This window comes from Acipenser ruthenus, chromosome 12 (genome assembly GCF_902713425.1).
Source record: "Acipenser ruthenus chromosome 12, fAciRut3.2 maternal haplotype, whole genome shotgun sequence".
NCBI classification, from domain to species: Eukaryota; Metazoa; Chordata; class Actinopteri; order Acipenseriformes; family Acipenseridae; genus Acipenser; species Acipenser ruthenus.
In genome coordinates, this window is record NC_081200.1 from 42,648,619 (window position 1) to 42,672,852 (window position 24,234).

The following is a 24,234-nucleotide window of genomic DNA, read 5'->3' on the forward strand; positions in this document are numbered from 1 at the left end:
ATGATTTTGTCTCTTTGATATGTTTCGCAAATAAGAGTAGTGTTGAAGATCACACCTAAACGTCTCATTTCTAGTACAGCTTCAGAAGATAGTCTCCTGAAATCCAGGCCAAATGATTCAGGCTTATCTGGCTGGTTTGATGAACCCACTAACAAAACAAAAGAAATGTTGCGACATCCAGCCCTTCATGTCAGTAAGACAATATATTATATTGGTCCCAAAAGAGGCATCGCCAGGATTTAGAGACAAATACAGCTGGGCGTCATCAGACAGTGCAGATTTCATTCCCAATTAAAACAAATTGAGACCTATCGGAAAGATGAGACTTGAACCAGGATAAAACAACTCCAGATAAACCCACAACATTTTGCAGGCGATTGATTAAGATAGAGTGATCCACAGTATCAAAAGCAGCACTTAGATCGAATAAAATGAAAACTGATAAATAACCAGAGTCAGTGCCAAGGAATAGATCATTTAATACTCTAACAAGAGCTGTCTCAGTACTGTTCACATGGCCAAAACCAGACTGACATTTTTCATAAATGTTGTTTTGTGTCAAAAATGGATGCAGTTGATTTGCAACTACCCTTTCTAATATCTCTGCAAGAAAAGGAAGATCTGAAACAGGCCTATCATTATGTAGAATTGGTGGATCCAGGTTATGTTTCTTAATCATTGGTTTTATGACAGCTACCTTAAGAGCCGATGGAACTAGCCCAGAAGAAAGTGAGCCATTAATAACATTAAGAATATATGTATTAAGAGAACAAAATATTTCTTTCAATAATTTAGCTGGAATAGGCTCAAGAATCCAGGTAGTTAATATGCATGGCTATATCACTTAAACCTGTGAAGGTCACTGGACACAAGGAATCAGAAATAACCAGGATAGGTCTGGTAGGTTCTACTGGGCTCTTTCATCACCAAACAGAAGAATTCGATCATAGCTGGAAGAAGGAACGATAGAAAATCACCAAATTCAGATAAAAATGTAGTCAAAGAATCTACAAAATGATATTGCAAAAGTCTACCGGAAGCCATAATAGTAGTAGCACAGTTTGATTTTGAAATGTCACATTTTACAATTGTCAGTTTATGGAAAACTACAAAGCGGTGTGTAATTCAATATGTTAATGTAACATTATTCAGCAGGTTTCAGTCGACTTTATGAAGTAAAATGAGTTAATTCTATAGGGGGATGCAAAACTTTGTACACTGTACTCCTGACGGTGATTACCCGCATAGATTAAGAGGTACCTTTACCTGAATGTTGATGAGCTTATATAAATGTGAAGATTAGGAACTGTGACATCCCTAACAGTTAGTAACTGCACTGCGCTCTCTCAGCACTGCACTGCGCTCTCAGCACTGCACCGCGCTCTCTGTGGACTGCACCGTGCTCTCTGGACTGCACCGCGCTCTCTGGACTGCACCGCGCTCTCTGGACTGCACCGCGCTCTCTGGACTGCACCGCGCTCTCTGTGGACTGCACCGCGCTCTCTGTGGACTGCACCGTGCTCTCTGGACTGCACCGTGCTCTCTGGACTGCACCGCGCTCTCTGTGGACTGCACCGCGCTCTCTGTGGACTGCACCGCGCTCTCTGTGGACTGCACCGCGCTCTCTGTGGACTGCACCGTGCTCTCTGGACTGCACCGTGCTCTCTGGACTGCACCGCGCTCTCTGTGGACTGCACCGCGCTCTCTGTGGACTGCACTGTGCTCTCTGGACTGCACCGTGCTCTCTGGACTGCACCGCGCTCTCTGTGGACTGCACCGCGCTCTCTGTGGACTGCACTGTGCTCTCTGGACTGCACCGTGCTCTCTGGACTGCACCGTGCTCTCTGGACTGCACCGTGCTCTCTGTGGACTGCACCGCGCTCTCTGTGGACTGCACCGCGCTCTCTGTGGACTGCACCGCGCGCACTCTCTGGACTGCACTGTGCTCTCTGGACTGCACCGTGCTCTCTGTGGACTGCACCGCGCTCTCTGTGGACTGCACCGCGCGCACTCTCTGGACTGCACTGTGCTCTCTGGACTGCACCGTGCTCTCTGTGGACTGCACCGCGCTCTCTGTGGACTGCACCGCGCTCTCTGTGGACTGCACCACGCTCTCTCTGGACTGCACTGTGCTCTCTGGACTGCACCGTGCTCTCTGTGGACTGCACCATGCTCTCTGTGGACTGCACCGCGCTCTCTCTGGACTGCACCGCGCTCTCTGGACTGCACCGCGCTCTCTGTGGACTGCACCACGCTCTCTGTGGACTGCACCGCCCGCGCTCTCTGGACTGCACCGCGCTCTTTTTGGGAGCGGAGTGTTTGTCTCAGTTCCCATGATCAGAGCTGTTTAAACACAGCGCACATCTGGCTGGTGATGTCATGGCTGGCTGCCTGGGAGGCGGGTGGGGGAAGTGAAGCAGCGTTAATGAAATCCTGATGGCCTCTGCTCTGCTCCACTCCCATTCTCTAACTCATCACACTTCACATTTACATCCAATTCCACACTTCTTGCACACACTTGCTTTTCATGAAATATTTCTTGTGTTTTACTATCCCTCCTTTGAGTATTATTATTTAGTCATTTAGCAGACACTTTTATCCAAAGCGACTTACAGAGACTTGGGGGGTGAACTCTGTATCACAACTGCTGCTGCAGAGGCATTTACAACAGGACCTCAGTTTTACGTCTCGTTCGAAGGTCTCATTCGAAGGAGGTTAAAGGCTGGACGCTGTGCAGATAGACTTGGTGATTGTGTGGCAGTGTGCAGGAGGGCTGGACGCTGTGCAGATAGACTTGGTGATTGTGTGGCAGTGTGCAGGAGGGCTGGACGCTGTGCAGATAGACTTGGTGATTGTGTGGCAGTGTGCAGGAGGGCTGGACGCTGTGCAGATAGACTTGGTGATTGTGTGGCAGTGTGCAGGAGGGCTGGACGCTGTGCAGATAGACTTGGTGATTGTGTGGCAGTGTGCAGGAGGGCTGGACGCTGTGCAGATAGACTTGGTGATTGTGTGGCAGTGTGCAGGAGGGCTGGACGCTGTGCAGATAGACTTGGTGATTGTGTGGCAGTGTGCAGGAGGGCTGGACGCTGTGCAGATAGACTTGGTGATTGTGTGGCAGTGTGCTACAGTGCAGGAGGGCTGGATGCAGTGTTTGTGTCTCTACTCTACTGTAAGTGCACCTGCGTTTTGGAGGTGACATCACAGGGTGAGCTCAGAGCTTGGCAGCCTGGCTGCTATTGTCCTGGTTGGACCGAAGGCAGAATTAAAAGGGAAAATAACAATCCCCTCACTAGGCAATATGATGAGCTTCAGTGTATATTCAAAACAAAGAAGCTCCCTAACCCAGGATTAGAGATTAGTAAGAGGAGTAAGCAAGTCCCCACAACCTGAATCTGAGAGCCTGTACAGAATGACATTGTCACCTGCAGTTAGAAGAAGGCTGCTCTTTCTCAGCACAACGCACAGGAGCCCGTGTGGGAGGGGATCTGGAGTCAGAATTCATTTTAATTGCAGACGTAGAGCCACAATAGTGTGCAGAAAGTGAATCTGCAGCTTCTGAATACATCCCACAATGGCAGCTTATTCAGAGAACTCCGGAAGAAACCTGGCAAGTGCTGTGCTGGACTTTTCTGTTACTCCAAAAAGAAGCACATGTTTGTATTGATGTGAAGCTGTTGAGTTCCTCTTCCTCCCTGTGTGGCTCCGCACTGCAGTCTGTGCTCGGGGTTAGGCTCTGTGTGGATCAGCACTGCAGTCTGTGCTCGGGGTCAGGCTCTGTGTGGCTCCGCACTGCAGTCTGTGCTCGGGGTCAGGCTCTGTGTGGATCCGCACTGCAGTCTGTGCTCGGGGTTAGGCTCTGTGTGGATCAGCACTGCAGTCTGTGCTCGGGGTCAGGCTCTGTGTGGATCCGCACTGCAGTCTGTGCTCAGGGTTAGGCTCTGTGTGGATCAGCACTGCAGTCTGTGCTCGGGGTTAGGCTCTGTGTGGATCAGCACTGCAGTCTGTGCTCGGGGTCAGGCTCTGTGTGGATCCGCACTGCAGTCTGTGCTCGGGGTCAGGCTCTGTGTGGATCCGCACTGCAGTCTGTGCTCAGGGTTAGGCTCTGTGTGGATCAGCACTGCAGTCTGTGCTCGGGGTTAGGCTCTGTGTGGATCAGCACTGCAGTCTGTGCTCGGGGTTAGGCTCTGTGTGGCTCCGCACTGCAGTCTGTGCTCGGGGTTAGGCTCTGTGTGGATCAGCACTGCAGTCTGTGCTCGGGGTCAGGCTCTGTGTGGATCCGCACTGCACTCTGTGCTCGGGGTCAGGCTCTGTGTGGATCCGCACTGCAGTCTGTGCTCGGGGTCAGGCTCTGTGTGGATCAGCACTGCAGTCTGTGCTCGGGGTCAGGCTCTGTGTGGATCAGCACTGCAGTCTGTGCTCGGGGTTAGGCTCTGTGTGGATCAGCACTGCAGTCTGTGCTCGGGGTCAGGCTCTGTGTGGATCCGCACTGCAGTCTGTGCTCGGGGTTAGGCTCTGTGTGGCTCCGCACTGCAGTCTATGCTCGGGGTTAGGCTCTGTGTGGATCAGCACTGCAGTCTGTGCTCGGGGTCAGGCTCTGTGTGGATCAGCACTGCAGTCTGTGCTCGGGGTCAGGCTCTGTGTGGATCCGCACTGCAGTCTGTGCTCAGGGTTAGGCTCTGTGTGGATCAGCACTGCAGTCTGTGCTCGGGGTCAGGCTCTGTGTGGATCCGCACTGCAGTCTGTGCTCAGGGTTAGGCTCTGTGTGGATCAGCACTGCAGTCTGTGCTCAGGGTTAGGCTCTGTGTGGATCAGCACTGCAGTCTGTGCTCGGGGTCAGGCTCTGTGTGGATCCGCACTGCAGTCTGTGCTCGGGGTCAGGCTCTGTGTGGATCCGCACTGCAGTCTGTGCTCGGGGTTAGGCTCTGTGTGGATCCGCACTGCAGTCTGTGCTCGGGGTCAGGCTCTGTGTGGATCCGCACTGCAGTCTGTGCTCGGGGTCAGGCTCTGTGTGGATCCGCACTGCAGTCTGTGCTCGGGGTCAGGCTCTGTGTGGATCCGCACTGCAGTCTGTGCTCGGGGTTAGGCTCTGTGTGGATCAGCACTGCAGTCTGTGCTCGGGGTCAGGCTCTGTGTGGATCAGCACTGCAGTCTGTGCTCAGGGTTAGGCTCTGTGTGGATCCGCACTGCAGTCTGTGCTCGGGGTCAGGCTCTGTGTGGATCCGCACTGCAGTCTGTGCTCGGGGTCAGGCTCTGTGTGGATCCGCACTGCAGTCTGTGCTCGGGATTAGGCTCTGTGTGGATCCGCACTGCAGTCTGTGCTCGGGATTAGGCTCTGTGTGGATCCGCACTGCAGTCTGTGCTCGGGGTCAGGCTCTGTGTGGATCCGCACTGCAGTCTGTGCTCGGGGTTAGGCTCTGTGTGGCTCCGCACTGCACTCTGTGCTCGGGGTTAGGCTCTGTGTGGATCAGCACTGCAGTCTGTGCTCGGGGTTAGGCTCTGTGTGGATCCGCACTGCAGTCTGTGCTCGGGGTTAGGCTCTGTGTGGATCAGCACTGCAGTCTGTGCTCGGGGTCAGGCTCTGTGTGGATCCGCACTGCAGTCTGTGCTCGGGATTAGGCTCTGTGTGGATCCGCACTGCAGTCTGTGCTCGGGATTAGGCTCTGTGTGGATCCGCACTGCAGTCTGTGCTCAGGGTTAGTCTCTGTGTAGATCAGCACTGCAGTCTGTGCTCGGGATTAGGCTCTGTGTGGATCCGCACTGCAGTCTGTGCTCGGGGTCAGGCTCTGTGTGGATCCGCACTGCAGTCTGTGCTCGGGGTCAGGCTCTGTGTGGATCCGCACTGCAGTCTGTGCTCAGGGTTAGGCTCTGTGTGGATCAGCACTGCAGTCTGTGCTCGGGGTTAGGCTCTGTGTGGATCCGCACTGCAGTCTGTGCTCGGGGTCAGGCTCTGTGTGGATCCGCACTGCAGTCTGTGCTCGGGGTCAGGCTCTGTGTGGATCCGCACTGCAGTCTGTGCTCGGGGTCAGGCTCTGTGTGGATCCGCACTGCAGTCTGTGCTCGGGGTTAGGCTCTGTGTGGATCAGCACTGCAGTCTGTGCTCGGGGTCAGGCTCTGTGTGGATCAGCACTGCAGTCTGTGCTCAGGGTTAGGCTCTGTGTGGATCCGCACTGCAGTCTGTGCTCGGGGTCAGGCTCTGTGTGGATCCGCACTGCAGTCTGTGCTCGGGGTCAGGCTCTGTGTGGATCCGCACTGCAGTCTGTGCTCAGGGTTAGGCTCTGTGTGGATCCGCACTGCAGTCTGTGCTCGGGGTTAGGCTCTGTGTGGATCCGCACTGCAGTCTGTGCTCGGGGTTAGGCTCTGTGTGGATCCGCACTGCAGTCTGTGCTCGGGGTCAGGCTCTGTGTGGATCCGCACTGCAGTCTGTGCTCAGGGTTAGGCTCTGTGTGGATCCGCACTGCAGTCTGTGCTCAGGGTTAGGCTCTGTGTGGATCCGCACTGCAGTCTGTGCTCAGGGTTAGTCTCTGTGTAGATCAGCACTGCAGTCTGTGCTCGGGGTCAGGCTCTGTGGATCAGCACTGCAGTCTGTGCTCAGGGTTAGGCTCTGTGTGGATCAGCACTGCAGTCTGTGCTCAGGGTTAGGGAATGGTTAGCTAGCTGTACTGCTGTTCCTCCCTGGACCTCACCTGGCATCACAGTGTGGACTCGATGGGCTGGGTAACTGAGTGATAGAAGGAAGGAGCAAGTCCTTTGCTATGACCCTCCCCAAATCCACCACGCTCGCTGTTATGAAGCAGTGCTGTGTCGTGACAGTTTGGAAATTGATGAAATTTGCACATTACTGCACATCCTCTTGGGTCTAGTTTGCAAACCCTCAAACCCGCGTACAGTTTCTGTTCTGGATCCTGGCATCTTACTGGAGTGTGATGTTAATGCAGCGGGGTGTGGAGGAGGGGTGGGTGCAGGAAGCAGGCACTTCTCTTCCTGTCTGCCACGCGCTACACTCATACTGAAAGAACACTTCGTACAGAGCCTGTGATGTCACCCGCAGCCCGGCACAGTCCATTCCTCTGAGGCGGTGGGGGGGCGGGGTGATGATGTCACCCGCAGCCCGGCACAGTCCATTCCTCTGAGGCGGGGGGTTGAGGGCTGAGCAGCGAGCATGCTGGGAACCCTCCAGCGCTGGGCAGGCAGAGATCTACCTCTGCTCGCACTGTATTGCTACAAGGAATTCACTGCACTCCACATTGTGAAAGGATGTCCATTAAGAGTTCACACAGCACACAGTTCACTCTGAATTACAGCTGCTCCTCCCTGGAGATTAGTATCTGCAACAGAGCTTCCTGTCTGAGGTGCAGGAGGGGTCTGACTGTAAGATAACCCCCAGAAAGATTTGCTTACAAAAATACTGCAGACCTCACATGTGGAGTGTTTGCTGTTAGATTTTGTGTTGTAAGAGTTGTCTTGTGAAAGTGTGCAGCAGGAGCTGAAGTGATTGTTGTGAACATGCTCACTGTTTGCTGTGTTCTCACTGAGGGCAATACAAACGAGTGAATTACAGGACGCTGCTCGTGATATCTCCTCCTATTGTGGCATGGACTGTGATCTCTTGTGAAGAGCCCGTCATACATTCCTGACAGTGCAGGCATCACTCACTGCTGCTTCTGCATCACATGCAGCCTCACAGGAACAGGGAGCTCCTCACCCTACAAAGGGTTGCTAATAAAACATGATTTGCAGTCTAATTAGACTGGGCTGAAATCTCCAAGGTGACTCAATCACAGAACAATTGGGCTCTTTTTCTGAGCTCATAACCCCTGTCTTAAGACAGCTAATCTCCAGGGTTTGTAAGAATGCTTTTCTGTCTCGCAGCACACACACACACACTCACACGTATACACACGTACACACACACGTGTACACACACACGTATACACACACACAGAGGTGTACACACACACACACACGTGTACATACACAGAACATACACACTACACACACACACACACGCAGTCACACACACGCTGGTAGCACTGTGCTGTATGGGCTGCATGTCTGAAGTCTCATTGTTGTGTTTCTTTCAGCTCTGCAATGTCGAGGATTGAAGGAGCCCTGTATCAATGATGGGAAATGCATTCCCTACAACAACGGCACTGGATACTGCAAGTAAGACCCCTCTTGTGAATTCAGAGTTGTTTGGTACTGTCCTGTAGCATTGTCAGAAAGCAAGCTGGGGCTTGTAGAGTGGAACCCGAGACTCGGTGTGCCGCTGGGATTCACTCCCCATTGTAGCTGTGCCTGCTTTGGTATTTACTGTACGAGTGAGCTCCATCACACCAAGGGCTTAGCGTGGGTCCGGGGGACGCTGCTGCAAGCCTTGGGTTTGACTTTGTGCCAGACTGAGAGCCACCCCAGGGAGTTTGACATTACGAGGAAGGGAGAGTGAAAGCTGGAAGAACAGTAAGCTGCTGCTGGGAGCATTGCTTCAGATTAAGAAGCTGTTGGACCGGTGCTGCAGCCCCGGAGCACTCCAAGCTGATGGGTGTGGAGCCGGGATTCGTGCACGTTTTGTATTAATGTGCCCAGGCTGTGAGCAGTGTCTCAGTGTATGAATGGGGAGTGGCTGGACAGTCACACTGCTCCGGGAATGCAGGGGCCCGTCGCACAGCAACAATCGTTGTGCAATACAGGAGATTCAATCAGTAAATCCAGCCCGCACGCTGCCTGTTCTGTTGTAAATACAAGGGCTTGTGCAGTTACTGAGGGGCTGCCGTTCTCATCACGCCTCTGATGACAGGGGCATGGCAGCAAGCTCCTAATCCCCAGGGTTTTAATCAGTGTGTGGATCAGAGGCTTTCTTCTTCCCACTCCTTCGAGGTCTGTGTTTGTTCGGAGCTGTTCTTCAGTAACTGTGTCTGCAAGTGTTCACAGTGATGATCCTGCTAGATCTCTCTGTGTTACTTTCTCTTTCCCCCTCTCTGTCTCTCAGGTTAGGCTGCTCTGTATTTAGCCCTCACATTGTAAAGCTCTCTGTCCTGTAGTTCTCACAGGATTTCATTCAGAACAGAGAAGAACGCTGACAGTTCTATCTGTTTGAAGTGCTGGAGACACACGTTTGGTTCAGGATTTTGGCTGGGATGGGTGTTTACAGTTTATTCAGCCCTCGCTGTGTGCAGTGCGCTGCGTTCTTATCCTGTGTTTTGTGAAAGATCTGTCAACGACCTGAGGAGCCTCTCTGTGCTGCACGAGGGTGAGCTCATGGGAAGCCCCTGGCAGGGGAGAGGGTTTGAATCACAGGGCGGATTCATTCACTGCTCTGTACTGTGTGGAGGCTCGCAGGGGCTGTGGACCACATGAACTCTCTCTCTCTCTCTCCCCCTCCCCCTCTCTGTCCCTCTCCCCCTCTCTCTCTGTCCCTCTCCCTCTCTCTCTGTCCCTCTCCCCCTCTTTATCTCTCTCTCTGTCTCCCCCTGTCTCTGATGAGCTCAGCGCGACACAACCAACTGTATTGATTGCAATAAACAGTGCTGAGATTACACTATATTGGGTGCAGTAAACAGTGCTGCCATTGGTGGCCAGTGACTTTTGGCCAGCATGTAAATTCTTAAAGTTTGTTGATCGTTATAAAAAGCTCTGTTCCAGTAACGTGCTCATGGGAGTGCAGTCTGAAAGGCTTGTACAGTGCTTGCGTTTGTCCCATTTTAATTAGAGCTGTAAGTCTGCCTTTATAAGACTTGTTAGATCTGTTAACTGCTGCTCTCATACCAGAAGCTACCTGGCCCTTGTAACTGTACTGGAGCGGCGAGACCGGGTGAAGTGATGGCTTCCTCTTCAAACTCAGTCCACACTCTGCCTGTCTGTCTGTCTCCCTTTCTGTCTGTCTCCCTGCCTGCCTGTCTGCCTGCCTGTCTGTCTCCCTGTCTGCTGTCTCCCTGCCTGCCTGCCTGTCTCTCTCCCTGCCTGCCTGTCTGTCTCCCTGCCTGCCTGCCAGGGCTCCTCTGTTTGTTTAAGATGTTTCTGTGAAATGTGGGAGATTGCTGTGACGTGTGGCCTGGCATGTTTGATGAGTGACACCCAGCTGTGTGTCAGCCCCCCCCCCCCCCGGGTCACTCACACAGGCCAGGGGGAGGCACAGTGACACACATTCAAAATGAAAGGGATCCATTCCACAATGGGAGAGGAGAGATGCTGGGCTGGGCAGTAATACAGGAGGGAGACGCTGGGCAGTGATACAGGAGGGAGAGACGCTGGGCAGTGATACAGGAGGGAGAGACGCTGGGCTGGGCAGTGATACAGGAGGGAGAGATGCTGGGCAGTGATACAGGAGGGAGAGACGCTGGGCTGGGCAGTGATACAGGAGGGAGAGACGCTGGGCTGGGCAGTGATACAGGAGGGAGAGACGCTGGGCAGTGATACAGGAGGGAGAGACGCTGGGCAGTGATACAGGAGGGAGAGACGCTGGGCAGTGATACAGGAGGGAGAGACGCTGGGCTGGGCAGTGATACAGGAGGGAGAGACGCTGGGCAGTGATACAGGAGGGAGAGACGCTGGGCTGGGCAGTGATACAGGAGGGAGAGACGCTGGGCAGTGATACAGGAGGGAGAGACGCTGGGCTGGGCAGTGATACAGGAGGGAGAGACGCTGGGCTGGGCAGTGATACAGGAGGGAGAGACGCTGGGCTGGGCAGTGATACAGGAGGGAGAGACGCTGGGCAGTGATACAGGAGGGAGAGACGCTGGGCTGGGCAGTGATACAGGAGGGAGAGACGCTGGGCAGTGATACAGGAGGGAGAGACGCTGGGCTGGGCAGTGATACAGGAGGGAGAGACGCTGGGCAGTGATACAGGAGGGAGAGACGCTGGGCAGTGATACAGGAGGGAGAGACGCTGGGCAGGGCAGTGATACAGGAGGGAGAGACGCTGGGCAGTGATACAGGAGGGAGAGACGCTGGGCAGTGATACAGGAGGGAGAGACACTGGGCAGTGATACAGGAGGGAGAGACGCTGGGCAGTGATACAGGAGGGAGAGACGCTGGGCAGTGATACAGGAGGGAGAGACGCTGGGCAGTGATACAGGAGGGAGAGACGCTGGGCAGTGATACAGGAGGGAGAGACGCTGGGCAGTGATACAGGAGGGAGAGACGCTGGGCTGGGCTGTGATACAGGAGGGAGAGACGCTGGGCTGGACAGTGATACAGGAGGGAGAGTTAGCACTGCATCACTTCAGGTACTGTAAGGGAGGGAGTCTCTCTCAGTGTATTATTGTCTCCTCCTTTCTTACACTAACCCTCTACCCTCACTTTGGATTGCTTCTCCTCTCCCTCTCTCTGAGAATGTCAGCGAGTCTTGTTTGGATCTTTGACTGCAGTAATGAAGACAAGCTGAAGACACTGTTTCGAGGGAGGAGGGGTTCTAAGAATAGAAGCAGAGTGCAGAACTGACACCGCAAGCAGGACTTTCCGATGGGAAAGTGGACACAGATCCAGAGGATGAGAGCAACAAACCATAAGCAAAGGGAGCTACAAATCCCAGAATGCATCTCACGTTGTAGCTTTAAAAAAAAAAAAAAAAAACTGCTACTGTAGTAAACGTAGTATTTAAATATAGATTTTTTTGCATTTTCACTACCTTATTGTTTCTGAGATGCAAGCAAAGCAAAAAAGGGAAGAGACTAGAAAAGGAAGTGTGGGCGTGTTCCCCAGAGAGTGTGTGTTGAAATGAGTGCCAGGGAATGCAGAGAATCCACAGTCCTACTTCATCCAGCCCACAATTCAAACATTTACAGTATGGTACATGGTACAGCATTCACACTGCCATAGAGAACACCGCACAGCATTCACACTGCCACCGAGAACACCGCACAGCATTCACACTGCCACCGAGAACACCGCACAGCATTCACACTGCCACCGAGAACACCGCACAGCATTCACACTGCCACAGAGAACACCACACAGCATTCACACTGCCACAGAGAACACCACACAGCATTCACACTGCCACAGAGAACACCACACAGCATTCACACTGCCACAGAGAACACCGCACAGCATTCACACTGCCACAGAGAACACCGCGAAAGGGGAGTGTGTGTCTGTGCATTCATGCTTGTGTGTCAGTGCGTGCGTGTGTGTGTGTCAGTGCGCGCGTGCGCGTGTCAGTGCGCGCGTGCGTGTGTGTGTCAGTGCGTGTCAGTGCATGTGTGTGTGTCAGTGCTTGTGCGTGTGTGTGTGTCAGTGCGTGCGTGTGTTTGTCTGTGTCAATGCGTGTGTGTCTGTGTGTCAGTGCGTGTGTGTGTGTCTGTATCAGTGCGTGTGTGTCTGTGTGTGTCAGTGCGTGCACATGTGTGTCAGTGCGCGCGTGCGTATTTGTCTGTGTCAGTGCGTGCGTGTGTCAGTGTGTGCGTATATGTCAGTGCATGTGTGTGTGTGTCAGTGCGTGCGTGTGTTTGTCTGTGTCAATGCGTGTGTGTCTGTGTGTGTCAGTGCGTGCGCGTGTGTGTCAGTGCGTGTGTGTGTTTGTCTGTGTCAGCGCGCGTTTGCGTGCGTGTGTGTGTCAGTGCGTGCGTGTGTGTCAGTGTGTGTCAGTGCATGTGTGTGTGTCAGTGCTTGTGCGTGTGTGTGTGTCAGTGCGTGCGTGTGTTTGTCTGTGTCAATGCGTGTGTGTGTGTCTGTATCAGTGCGTGTGTGTCTGTGTGTCAGTGCGTGTGTGTTTGTCTGTGTCAGTGCGTGCGTGTGTCAGTGCGTGCGTGTGTGTCAGTGCGTGTCAGTGCATGTGTGTGTGTCTGTGCATGCGTGTGTGTGTCTGTGTGTGTCAGTGCGTGCGTGCGTGTGTGTCTGTGTGTGTCAGTGCGTGTGTGTCAGTGCGTGTGTGTCTGTGTGTGTCAGTGTGCGTGCGTGTGTGTCAGTGCGTGTCAGTGCGTGTGTGTGTGTCAGTGCGTGTGTGTCAGTGCGTGTGTGTCTGTGTGTGTCAGTGCGCGCGTGCGTGTGTATGTCAGTGCGTGCGTGTGTGTCAGTGCGTGTCAGTGCGTCTGTGTGTCAGTGCGCGCGTGCGTGTGTGTGTCAGTGCGCGCGCGCGTGTGTGTCAGTGCGTGTGTGTCTGTGTGTGTCAGTGCGCGCGTGCGTGTGTGTGTCAGTGCGTGCATGTGTGTCGGTGCGTGTGTGTTTTTTATTTCAGAAAAAGCAAACCCAGCTGATGGTGGTCAGACGATGTTTGTGTCGGAAGCGGCTCCAGATCTCTCTGAAGCAAAACCCTCCCTGGACCCCTCGAGGGAATAATATTTACTCAGAGAGAGAGAGAGAGAGAGAGAGAGAGAGAGAGAGAGAGAGAGAGAGAGGAGTTTTAATAGAACCCAGCTGCAGGAAACAAAGGAATGGATTGCAGAGTTCAGAATCCATTCTCCTCAGTCTGAAGGGCACCTTGCTGCTGTTTTGAAGTGGCTTTCCAGATAACGGTTGTGCAGTTTGCCAGGTCTGAATGGGGCACACTGCTGTGGATAGAAGGATCTACCTGGTATTAATGGCCGCTTTCATTTATTTGAGTTTCTTGGGGGGGAGGGGGGGGGTCCTGCCTCCTCTTTGTGTTATAAGACACGGACGCACAGGGATTGCTAGGCAGGGTCTGATTTTAAAGGAGTTATTTAATTGATGACAATGTTTTGTTACATGAATCTATGAGCACGGCTTCAGGAATGTCTGTGTGAACTGGATCACTTCCCTGTGCTGCTCTGGGATGGGCTCCATGCTGAGGGCTGCCTTTCTGACCCAATAGAGAGTTCAATCCAGGCGTAGTAACTGTGCCTGCCTCAGCCTCCTGGTTAACATTACCACCTCCCATTACCTGACTGGACCGGTTTGAGTGCCCTGGATTCAGGTGTGAAGTGTGGGTACAATGGGCTCCGAGTGGCAGGCGACAGTCTGGCTCTCCGCCCAGTGTCCCGGGACAATGGTGGAGTGGGTCTGCTTTGTGCCCAGGCGATCTGGTTTCTGGATAGGGGAAGGGTTAGCAGCCGCCCCTGAGTCGCACACTGACTCAGAACAGTAGAAAGACAGAAGGCACAGGTGGATTGCGATTGTTGTTTGAATGAGTTCCTGTGCACACTGTGAGGCGCCAGGCCCTGCTTTCACTGGGGAGCTCAACCCTCTCTTCGCTCCAGTTCTGTTTGTGGTGCTTTAATAAAGTCAGGAAGCCACTGCTGGCCCCAGTGTGCAACTCAAGACCAGCAGCATTCATATGCTGTTTCGCTGTTTCACCTGAAAGTAGTGTGCATTTTGTGCTGAGCTGTTTGCAGAGATTGAGGAATCCTTTCTCTTAACCCTAACACCCCTGTCTGCAGCAGCACAGGCTGCAGGGGAGACCTTCCATGTTAACAGTATTAAGAGAGAAAGAAACAATTACAATAACAGAAACGACGACAGTACAGCAGCCTTGATAATCCCTTCTTTACCTCTAACCCTTAGCCTGGAACACATTCTCTATTGCAGACTGCAAAGGGCAATGTCCCCACGCCCAGGATATCCGTGCCCCTGACTCACTGCAGGATCAGCACTGCCTGACACTTTCAGTATGATTCTGGGCTCTGTACTGCATGCACTGAGCACTTTGCCAGGTCATGGGACAGTCTGTTGGTATACACAGGATAATGACAGTGACTGCGTCTCTGCACTGTGACTGAATAATGACAGTGACTGTGTTCTGAACAACACTGACTTCCCTTTAGCAGTTAATAAAAAAGGAAAAACACAAGATCTTTAACCCCTCTCTGACCTCGCCATGTCTGTCTGCCTGCCTGCCTGTCTCTGTCTGTCTCTTTGTTTGTCTGTCTGCCTGCAGCCGATAGACTCCCCCTGGAGAGGCTGGCTGCTGTGCAGCATGCTGGTGGAGTCGTGCTGTTGGCACGGCTGTGTTTGTAGGGTGGGATCCAGGCCCCAGCTCCACACTGGGGTTGTGCACATTAAAACCTGAATGTTAAAGTAACTTTGGACTCTCATTGTGTCTCAGGTGTGCTGCAGGCTACCTGGGGGAGTACTGCCAGCACAAGGATACTTGCCTGCCCGATACGTGCAGAAACAGGGGCAACTGCACAGCAACAGTGTCGGGGGGTGTGGTCCGCACGTCCTGCACCTGCCCCCTGGGTTTCTCCGGAACCATCTGTGAGACCCCCCAGCCCACTGCCTGCTACCCGCAGAACCCCTGCCACAACCAGGGCACCTGCCGTCTCCTGACCCAGGACAGATGGGAGTGTGTGTGTCCACGCGGCTGGACAGGTAAGGGGAGCAGCACTGCTACATAGACATACGCATGGCCCTGGACAGATGGGAGTGTGTGTGTCCACACGGCTGGACAGGTAAGGGGAGCAGCACTGTGCAGCTCCAGTGTGCTCCGGCACGGGACAGCAGAAACGGCTCACGTTCACATTTGCACAGTCCAGCACATGCACACGATTATCGGGCCCTTTTGGTATCCAGCTCCATCTCAGGGAGCTAAAACACGACAGGATTTCAAAGTAAGCCTGCATGATAAATACATGAAATCCTACCTGCTAGCCGAAGCCTTGCTGGCTTTAATAATGCAGCTTCAGGACCTGCTGGGAACAGAAGCCTCCAGTGAAATGTCTGCTGTTTTGTTAACTGGGCACTGTTGTGTTTCCTCCACAGGTAAGAGCTGCCAGCGTGTGGACTCCTGTGCCTCTCAGCCCTGCCAGCACGGAGGCACCTGCTCCGCACTGTCGAGGGAGCGCTTCACCTGCAGCTGCCTCCCCGGCTATACCGGGACAACCTGCCAGACGGACATCGACGAGTGTGCAGCCAGGCCGGCGCTGTGCCAGAACAAGGGGCAGTGTGTGAACATGCCAGGGAGCGCCCGCTGCCAGTGTCAGCCGGGCTTCAGCGGGAAGCACTGTGAGAGCGTCTACGTGCCCTGCGCACCCTCCCCCTGCCTCAACGGGGGCACCTGCCGGCCCACCAGTGACGTCTCCTACGAGTGCAACTGCCTGCCAGGTAGGAGCCCTCGGCTCCCGCGCATTCCTGTCGTTAGGGGATACGGTGCTACAGATTACATGTGAAACTGAACTCCCGTTAGCACAGTGGAGATTATAGATCCCTTACTGGTATTCAACAGGAGTAATCAAAGAGTCCCCACAGCACAGACACAGGGTCCCATAGAGGGCTTGGTGTTGTACTGTTGGTAGAATATTAGACATTGAAAACCATGTGGCATGCTGCCCCCCCAGAGCCAGCCCCCCTGGGCAGGTTAGCCCTGCTGCCCTGCCAGCGCGTGCGGAGGAACATTAACGTGACCTGTTTAAAGAAGTGCTGTGACACGCAGTCGCTTTGTTTGGCCGGCACACTTACACAGGAAACAGGCAGCGGCAGCAAAGGAAGCACTCGGCAGCGAGAGCGGATAATCAAAGCTGCTGTTAGCTCCTGAATCCCGAGCAGCTGCCTCGCCCTGCTGTCTGCCACGTGCTCTGGGGACAGTGAAGGAGGAGGTGGGCAGCAGAGCCTCTCTGCAGGGCCAGTGAAGGAGGAGGGGGGCAGCACAGCCACTCTGCAGGGCCAGTGAAGGAGGAGGGGGGCAGCACAGCCACTCTGCAGGGCCAGTGAAGGAGGAGGGGAGCAACACAGCCACTGTGCAGGGCCAGTGAAGGAGGAGGGGGGCAGCACAGCATCACTGCAGGGTCAGTGAAGGAGGAGGGGGGCAGCACAGCATCACTGCAGGGCCAGTGAAGGAGGAGGGGGCAGCACAGCATCACCTGCAGGGCCAGTGAAGGAGGAGGGGGCAGCACAGCATCACTGCAGGGCCAGTGAAGGAGGAGGGCTGCCACTCTGCACACAGCAGGGACTGAGATGACCTTGTTATTTTCCTGGAATCCAGACTTGTTGGTTTAGTTTGCTGGCTGCTGTTCAGCTCTGAAGTGTATTGACTCGCATGCAGTTTCCTTTTCAGTGTAGTTTCAGTTTGGATGATCAGACTCCATACTACAGCAAGGGCACCATGTGTGTGTGTGTGTGTGAATAAACAGGACGCCTGGGGGATGCTTCAGTAGACCAGGAAGGATTTCCATATCTATCCTATATGTCTCTCTATAGCAGTCTCGTTCCTATAAGAAGTGCAGGCGGCAGTTATGTGATATATACTGGTTTTATCCCATCGTGGGTTGCGCTTCCTCTTCAGCAGTGCAGCAGGACTGAGGCACAGGGAGGGGTCTCGGTTCTGGTTGATGTTTGTAGATTGAGGGGGCCTCTGCGCTCTGGGTTTCTAGTCATGCTCATTGGAGAAGCTCCTCTCTCTCACCCCGGCTCTCTCCTCTCTCTCTCACCCCGGCTCTCTCCTCTCTCTCACCCCGGCTCTCCTGTCTCTCTCCTGTCTCTCTCTTGGTTGCAGGTTTCAATGGGACGGACTGTGAAAGGAACATTGATGACTGCCCGCAGCACCGCTGCCAGAATGGGGGGACCTGTGTGGACGGAGTGAACACCTACAACTGCCAGTGTCCCCCGGAGTGGACAGGTGAGCAGGACAGTCCCCTCCATACACCTCACTGCAGGGTCACTGGGACAGGACAATCCCCTCCATACACTCACTGCAGGGTCACTGGGACAGGACAATCCCCTCCATACACCTCACTGCAGGGTCACTGGGACAGGACAATCCCCTCCATACACTCACTGCAGGGTCACTGGGACAGGACAATCCCCTCCATACACCTCACTGCAGGGTCACTGGGACAGGACAATCCCCTCCATACACTCACTGCAGGGTCACTGGGACAGGACAATCCCCTCCATACACCTCTCTGGACAGGCACATCAGAGCCAGCCTGAATGGACTGTTTCGTTGTTTTTAGTTAGAGAGCAGCTCTAATGCATTGTTAATGTTGATACTGTGAAGGAGAGCGCCCCCTGCCCTGACCCTGTGTCTCTGCTGCTCCAGGTCAGTTCTGCACAGAGGATGTGGACGAGTGCAGGCTGCAGCCCAACGCCTGTCAGAACGGAGGGACCTGCAGCAACCGGCAAGGCAGCTACAGCTGCGTCTGCGTCAACGGCTGGAGCGGCGACGACTGCAGCAAGAACATCGATGACTGCGCCACTGCAGCCTGTGCAGCGGGGTCCACATGCATCGACCGCGTGGCATCCTTCGTCTGCAACTGCCCCGTGGGCAAAACGGGTAGGCACGCGGGAGACAGGGAGGCACGCGGGAGACGGGGAGGCACAGCGGGAGACACGGAGGCACGCGGGAGACGGGGAGGCACAGCGGGAGACGGGGAGGCACAGCGGGAGACGGGGAGGCACAGCGGGAGACGGGGAGGCACAGCGGGAGACGGGGAGGCACAGCGGGAGACGGGGAGGCACAGCGGGAGACGGGGAGGCACAGCGGGAGACGGGGAGGCACAGCGGGAGACGGGGAGGCACGCGGGAGACGGGGAGGCACGCGGGAGACGGGGAGGCACAGCGGGAGACACGGAGGCACGCGGAAGACGGGGAGGCACACAGGAGACTGAGGCACAGCGGGAGACGGGGGCACGCGGGAGACAGGAAGACGGGGAGGCACATAGACTTGATCCTAATTCAGTGTAAAAGTCGTTCTGACATCCTCTGGGTTGCTCACAGCTCCTAGCAGCTGTGCGCAACCCAAAGCAGATCAGTTTCAGCTCTCAATGCTTCAGTCTTTACCTGGATCCAGCGACACTGAACTGGGTTCAGAACTAGAGATAGTCTGGGCTGTAACCCTTGATGTTTCCAGGTCAGTGCTAACCCATTTCAAACACTGTGAACCCAGAACCCGCTATTCCATGCTGCTCACACGCTTCTCCTTCCCTTCTGTGCCAGGTCTCCTGTGCCACGTGGCAGATGCTTGTATTAGCAACCCCTGCCAGGAGGAGTCGATGTGTGACACCAACCCCCTAAACGGGCAGTACATCTGCACCTGCCCCTCGGGGTTCAAAGGAGCCGCCTGCACAGAGGACATCGATGAATGCACCATGAGTAAGTGAACTACAGCTCCAGGGGCCAGGAGAACATGCTGCCGTCACATTGGGTGGAGCTGTTCCATTTGATTACTGTTGTTGTTGTTTGTAATCTTCCTCTGCCCTGTGTATTTTCATGTTGCTCTTTGAATGGGTCTGTATATCCTAAATGAAGGTGTGTTTCACTCCCCTGACGTGTGTGTTGCTGCAGACTCGAACCCCTGTGAGCACGGCGGCCGCTGTGTGAACACGGACGGCTCGTTCCGCTGCGACTGTGCGCTCGGCTACGCCGGGCCGCGCTGCGAGGCTGACGTCAACGAGTGCATCTCCATGCCCTGCCAGAACGACGCCACCTGCCTGGACCAGATCGGAGAGTTCACCTGCATCTGTATGCCAGGTGAGAGAGCCTGTCTGTCTGTGAGCCTCAGTGCAGTCTCCTCAGTGCAGTATCAGCGTGTCTGAGTCTCAGTGCAGTCTCCTCAGGGCAGTATCAGTGTGTCTCTGAGTCTCAGTGCAGTCTCCTCAGTGCAGTATCAACGTGTCTCTGAGTCTCAGTGCAGTCTCCTCAGTGCAGTATCAGCATGTCTCTGGGTCTCAGTGCAGTCTCCTCAGTGCAGTATCAGTGTGTCTCTGAGCTGCCTGTCTCTCTCTCTCTCTGCAGGGTTCATCGGGCTGCACTGTGAGACGAACATCGACGAGTGCCAGAGTAACCCGTGCCTGAACAGTGGTCGGTGCACCGACCAGGTCAACAGGTTCATCTGTGACTGCCCGCCAGGTGAGACCACTTCCGTCTAGTGTGTGCATGTGTGTGTGTGTCCGTGTGCGTGCGTGTGTGTGTGTGTGTGTGCATGTGTGTAGTTTCAGCTATTAATTTAATTAGAGCTTAATTCAAGCAGGCATCACACCCTGGAAGTTTGCATGAAGTATCATTAAAAACAGTCATGGTGCAGAAGTAAGAAGGAATGTTTAAGATCAGTGTGTCAGCTCAAAGCTGGCCAGTGTGGTTTCAGTGTGGCTTCTCTTTTAGGCTTCAGTGGTGTGGTGTGCCAGGTGGACATCGATGAGTGTGCGAGCACGCCGTGCCACAACGGAGCCAAGTGCATCGACCGACCCAACGGATACGAGTGTGACTGCGCAGAGGGTAAGAGACGCAGCTACGAGTGTGACTGAGCAGAGGCTAAGAGACACGGCTATTAGTGTGACTGAGCAGAGGGTAAGAGACACGGCTTAGAGTGTGACTGAGCAGAGGCTAAGAGACACGGCTTAGAGTGTGACTGAGCAGAGGCTAAGAGACACGGCTATTAGTGTGACTGAGCAGAGGGTAAGAGACACGGCTACGAGTGTGACTGAGCAGAGGGTAAGAGACGCAGCTACGAGTGTGACTGAGCAGAGGCTAAGAGACACGGCTATTAGTGTGACTGAGCAGAGGCTGAGAGATGAGGCTACGAGTGTGACTGCACAGAGGGTAAGAGACACAGCTACGAGTGTGACTGAGCAGAGGCTAAGAGACACGGCTATTAGTGTGACTGAGCAGAGGGTAAGAGACACGGCTACGAGTGTGACTGAGCAGAGGGTAAGAGACGCAGCTACGAGTGTGACTGAGCAGAGGCTAAGAGACACGGCTACGAGTGTGACTGCGCAGAGGGTAAGAGACGCAGCTACGAGTGTGACTGAGCAGAGGCTGAGAGATGCAGCTACGAGTGTGACTGCACAGAGGCTGAGAGACACAGCTACGAGTGTGACTGAGCAGAGGCTAAGAGACACGGCTATTAGTGTGACTGAGCAGAGGGTAAGAGACACGGCTACGAGTGTGACTGCGCAGAGGCTGTGTGTGTCTGTGTCTGTGTGTGTCTCTGTGTGTATGTGTCTGACTCTGTGCTCGTTCTGTTGCAGGCTGTGTGTGTGTCTCTGCAGGTGTCTGTGCTGTATTGAAAGCCCTTGTCTCTGTGCAGGTGTCTGTGCTGTATTGAAAGCCCTTGTCTCTCTGCAGGGTTCACTGGCATGCTGTGTGAGGGGAACATCAATGACTGCGATCCGGAGCCCTGCCACTACGGGCACTGCCAGGATGGCATTGCCACCTACACGTGTGTGTGTGACCCGGGCTACATGGGACCCATCTGCAGTGAGCAGGTCAACGAGTGCCAGAGCAGCCCCTGCCAGAACGAGGGCCGCTGCATCGATCTGGTCAACAAGTACCAGTGCAACTGCCTGCCAGGCACCTCCGGTGAGAGCCCCTTGCTGGAGAACACACTCCCCACAGCGCTGTCTCACTGCTGCACCCTGACAGACACACAGACACACAGACAAGAGAACACACTCCCCACAGCGCTGCCTCACTGCTGCACCCTGACAGACACACAGACACACAGACAGACAGACAGGAGAACGCGCTCCCCACAGCGCTGCCTCACTGCTGCACCCTGACAGACACACAGACACACAGACACACAGACAAGAGAACACACTCCCCACAGCGCTGCCTCACTGCTGCACCCTGACAGACACACAGACACACAGACAGACAGACAGGAGAACGCACTCCCCACAGCGTTGCCTCACTGCTGCACCCTGACAGACACACAGACACACAGACAAGAGAACACACTCCCCACAGCGCTGCCTCACTGCTGCACTCTGACAGACACACAGACACACAGGCAGACAGACAGCAGAACACACTCCCCACAGCGCTGCCTCACTGCTGCACCCTGACAGACACACAGACACACAGGCAGACAGACAGCAGAACACACTCCCCACAGCGCTGCCTCACTGCTGCACCCTGACAGACACACAGACACACAGGCAGACAGACAGCAGAACACACTCCCCACAGCGCTGCCTCACTGCTGCACCCTGACAGACACACAGACACACAGACAGGAGAACGCACTCCCCACAGCGCTGCCTCACTGCTGCACTCTGACAGACAGACAGACAGACAGACAGACAGGAGAACACTCTCCACAGCGCTGAAGGATATGAAATTGCACGTGTCATTCTTATAAAGAAGCACGCCTGTAGAAAAAGTTTAGAGCTGGAAAGGTGGTGAAGGCATTGCAGAGTGTAATAAAGCATAGCTCCACATGCATACATTCAAAGCAGAATGATCTGGGATCGAACTGGCTGGGGGTATCTAGGACAGAGGTCAGTAATGGGTTCTAGAGGCAGGTTGTGTTTCCTGCTGCTGGTGAGTCAGGCAGTGCACACTGCATTGCTTAATCACAGTAACATTGTGCAAGTAGCAGCCGCTTGTAAATAAGACTAAAACCTCAGTGTGTCACAATGCTGCTGAGGGTCAGGATTGTTTGCTTGGATTTCTGGAACTTGGATTCAGTACCATCTGTTATTCATGCAGTAAGCCTGCCACCTGGTGGCCACAGAATATAGTGCATATTGCAATATTCCAGTCTGCCTGCCTGCCTGCCTGCCTGCCTACCTGTCTGTCTGTCTGTCTGTCTGTCTGGATGTTCTCTGTTATAGTAATATCCATTGGCTTTGTGTCTGTCTGTCTGTCTGTCCAACAGGACAGTTGAAATTAAGAGCAATAGAGTGTGTTTTAAAAATAGTTTTCCTGTTCCAGGTGACAACTGTGAGAATAACTTTGATGAGTGTGCGAGCAGCCCCTGTGAATATGGGATCTGCAAGGACGGGCTGAACCGATACGACTGCGTCTGCACTCCGGGATACACAGGTGAGGGGCACTGTGGTGCTGCAGCCCTGCAGCCAGACTGAGCTGCTCTGGAGATATGTAGAAAATAATAACCAAGATGACACCTGTGCCCTGTCTCTTATTGATGACACCTCTGCCCTGTCTCTTATTGATGATACCTCTGCCCTGTCTCTTATTGATGACACCTCTGCCCTGTCTCTTATTGATGACACCTCTGCCCTGTCTCTTATTGATGACACCTCTGCCCTGTCTCTTATTGATGACACCTGTGCCCTGTCTCTTATTGATGACACCTCTGCCCTGTCTCTTATTGATGATACCTCTGCCCTGTCTCTTATTGATGACACCTCTGCCCTGTCTCTTATTGATGACACCTCTGCCCTGTCTCTTATTGATGACACCTCTGCCCTGTCTCTTATTGATGATACCTCTGCCCTGTCTCTTATTGATGACACCTCTGCCCTGTCTCTTATTGATGACACCTCTGCCCTGTCTCTTATTGATGACACCTCTGCCCTGTCTCTTATTGATGACACCTCTGCCCTGTCTCTTATTGATGACACCTCTGCCCTGTCTCTTATTGATGACACCTCTGCCCTGTCTCTTATTGATGACACCTCTGCCCTGTCTCTTATTGATGATACCTCTGCCCTGTCTCTTATTGATGACACCTCTGCCCTGTCTCTTATTGATGATACCTCTGCCTTGCAGGCCCAATGTGCAACATCGACATCAACGAGTGTGCCTCGAACCCGTGTCACAACGGCGGCACGTGCGTGAACGAGCTCAACAGCTTCCGCTGCCTGTGTCCCGAGGGTTACCGGGACCCCATCTGCTACTCCGAGGTGGACGAGTGCGTCAGCAGCCCATGCATCCACGGCAGCTGCATGGATGACGTCAACGGGTAAGACATCCCTCTGTCCCTGTGTGAGTCTCAGCCCTCTCCTTCACCTAGTCCATTGAGATGGGTTTCACAGCAGGCCAGTCTCGGTGTCCCAGGTGTATAACGCAGCAGTGATGTGAGCACATGAGCCGCACAGAGTCCTGATGCTGCGGCTTGCTCTCCTCACAGGTACAGGTGTGAGTGTGAGCCTGGCTGGGTGGGGATGGACTGCGAGCTGGATCGCAATGAGTGTGAATCGAACCCGTGTCTCAATGGAGGAACCTGCGCTGACCTCACCAACGGCTACAGCTGCACTTGCAGGAAGGGCTTCAAAGGTGAGCGCGGGGGGGGATGGGAGGAGGCAGAATGGCTGGCATTGGATCCACAGAGCTGGCCTGACAATGGGGCCACATGAGTCCTAATTGATGGCTGTTCTCTTTCCTTCAGGCTCAAACTGTGAGATTAATATCGACGAGTGTGCCTCGAATCCGTGCTTGTACCAGGGGACCTGCATCGATGGAGTCAGCAGCTACACCTGCCATTGCTCACTGCCTTACACAGGTAACCCCTTTCACAGGACTGTCCCGAGAGCTCCTAACCCAAACCCAAACCCTTTCACAGGACTGTCCCGAGGGCTCCTAACCCAAACCCAAACCCTTTCACAGGACTGTCCCGAGAGCTCCTAACCCAAACCCAAACCCTTTCACAGGACTGTCCCG

The 24,234-nt window shown here is 54.2% G+C and overlaps 1 protein-coding gene across 1 annotated transcript in view; it reads left to right on the top strand.

Annotated features, from left to right (window-relative positions):
• The window catches only part of LOC117973198 (neurogenic locus notch homolog protein 2-like), a 44,885-nt gene that overhangs the window by 3,969 nt on the left and 16,682 nt on the right, over positions 1–24,234 (top strand). Inside the window, exons 2-15 of the mRNA XM_059035256.1 lie at positions 8,082–8,163; positions 14,996–15,261; positions 15,652–15,993; positions 17,381–17,503; positions 17,927–18,160; positions 18,823–18,978; positions 19,171–19,356; positions 19,621–19,734; positions 19,987–20,100; positions 20,950–21,183; positions 22,543–22,653; positions 23,344–23,536; positions 23,705–23,850; positions 23,963–24,076. Coding sequence (XP_058891239.1) covers positions 8,082–8,163; positions 14,996–15,261; positions 15,652–15,993; positions 17,381–17,503; positions 17,927–18,160; positions 18,823–18,978; positions 19,171–19,356; positions 19,621–19,734; positions 19,987–20,100; positions 20,950–21,183; positions 22,543–22,653; positions 23,344–23,536; positions 23,705–23,850; positions 23,963–24,076 — 2,415 coding nt within the window. The remainder of the gene's footprint in view (positions 1–8,081; positions 8,164–14,995; positions 15,262–15,651; positions 15,994–17,380; positions 17,504–17,926; positions 18,161–18,822; positions 18,979–19,170; positions 19,357–19,620; positions 19,735–19,986; positions 20,101–20,949; positions 21,184–22,542; positions 22,654–23,343; positions 23,537–23,704; positions 23,851–23,962; positions 24,077–24,234) is intronic.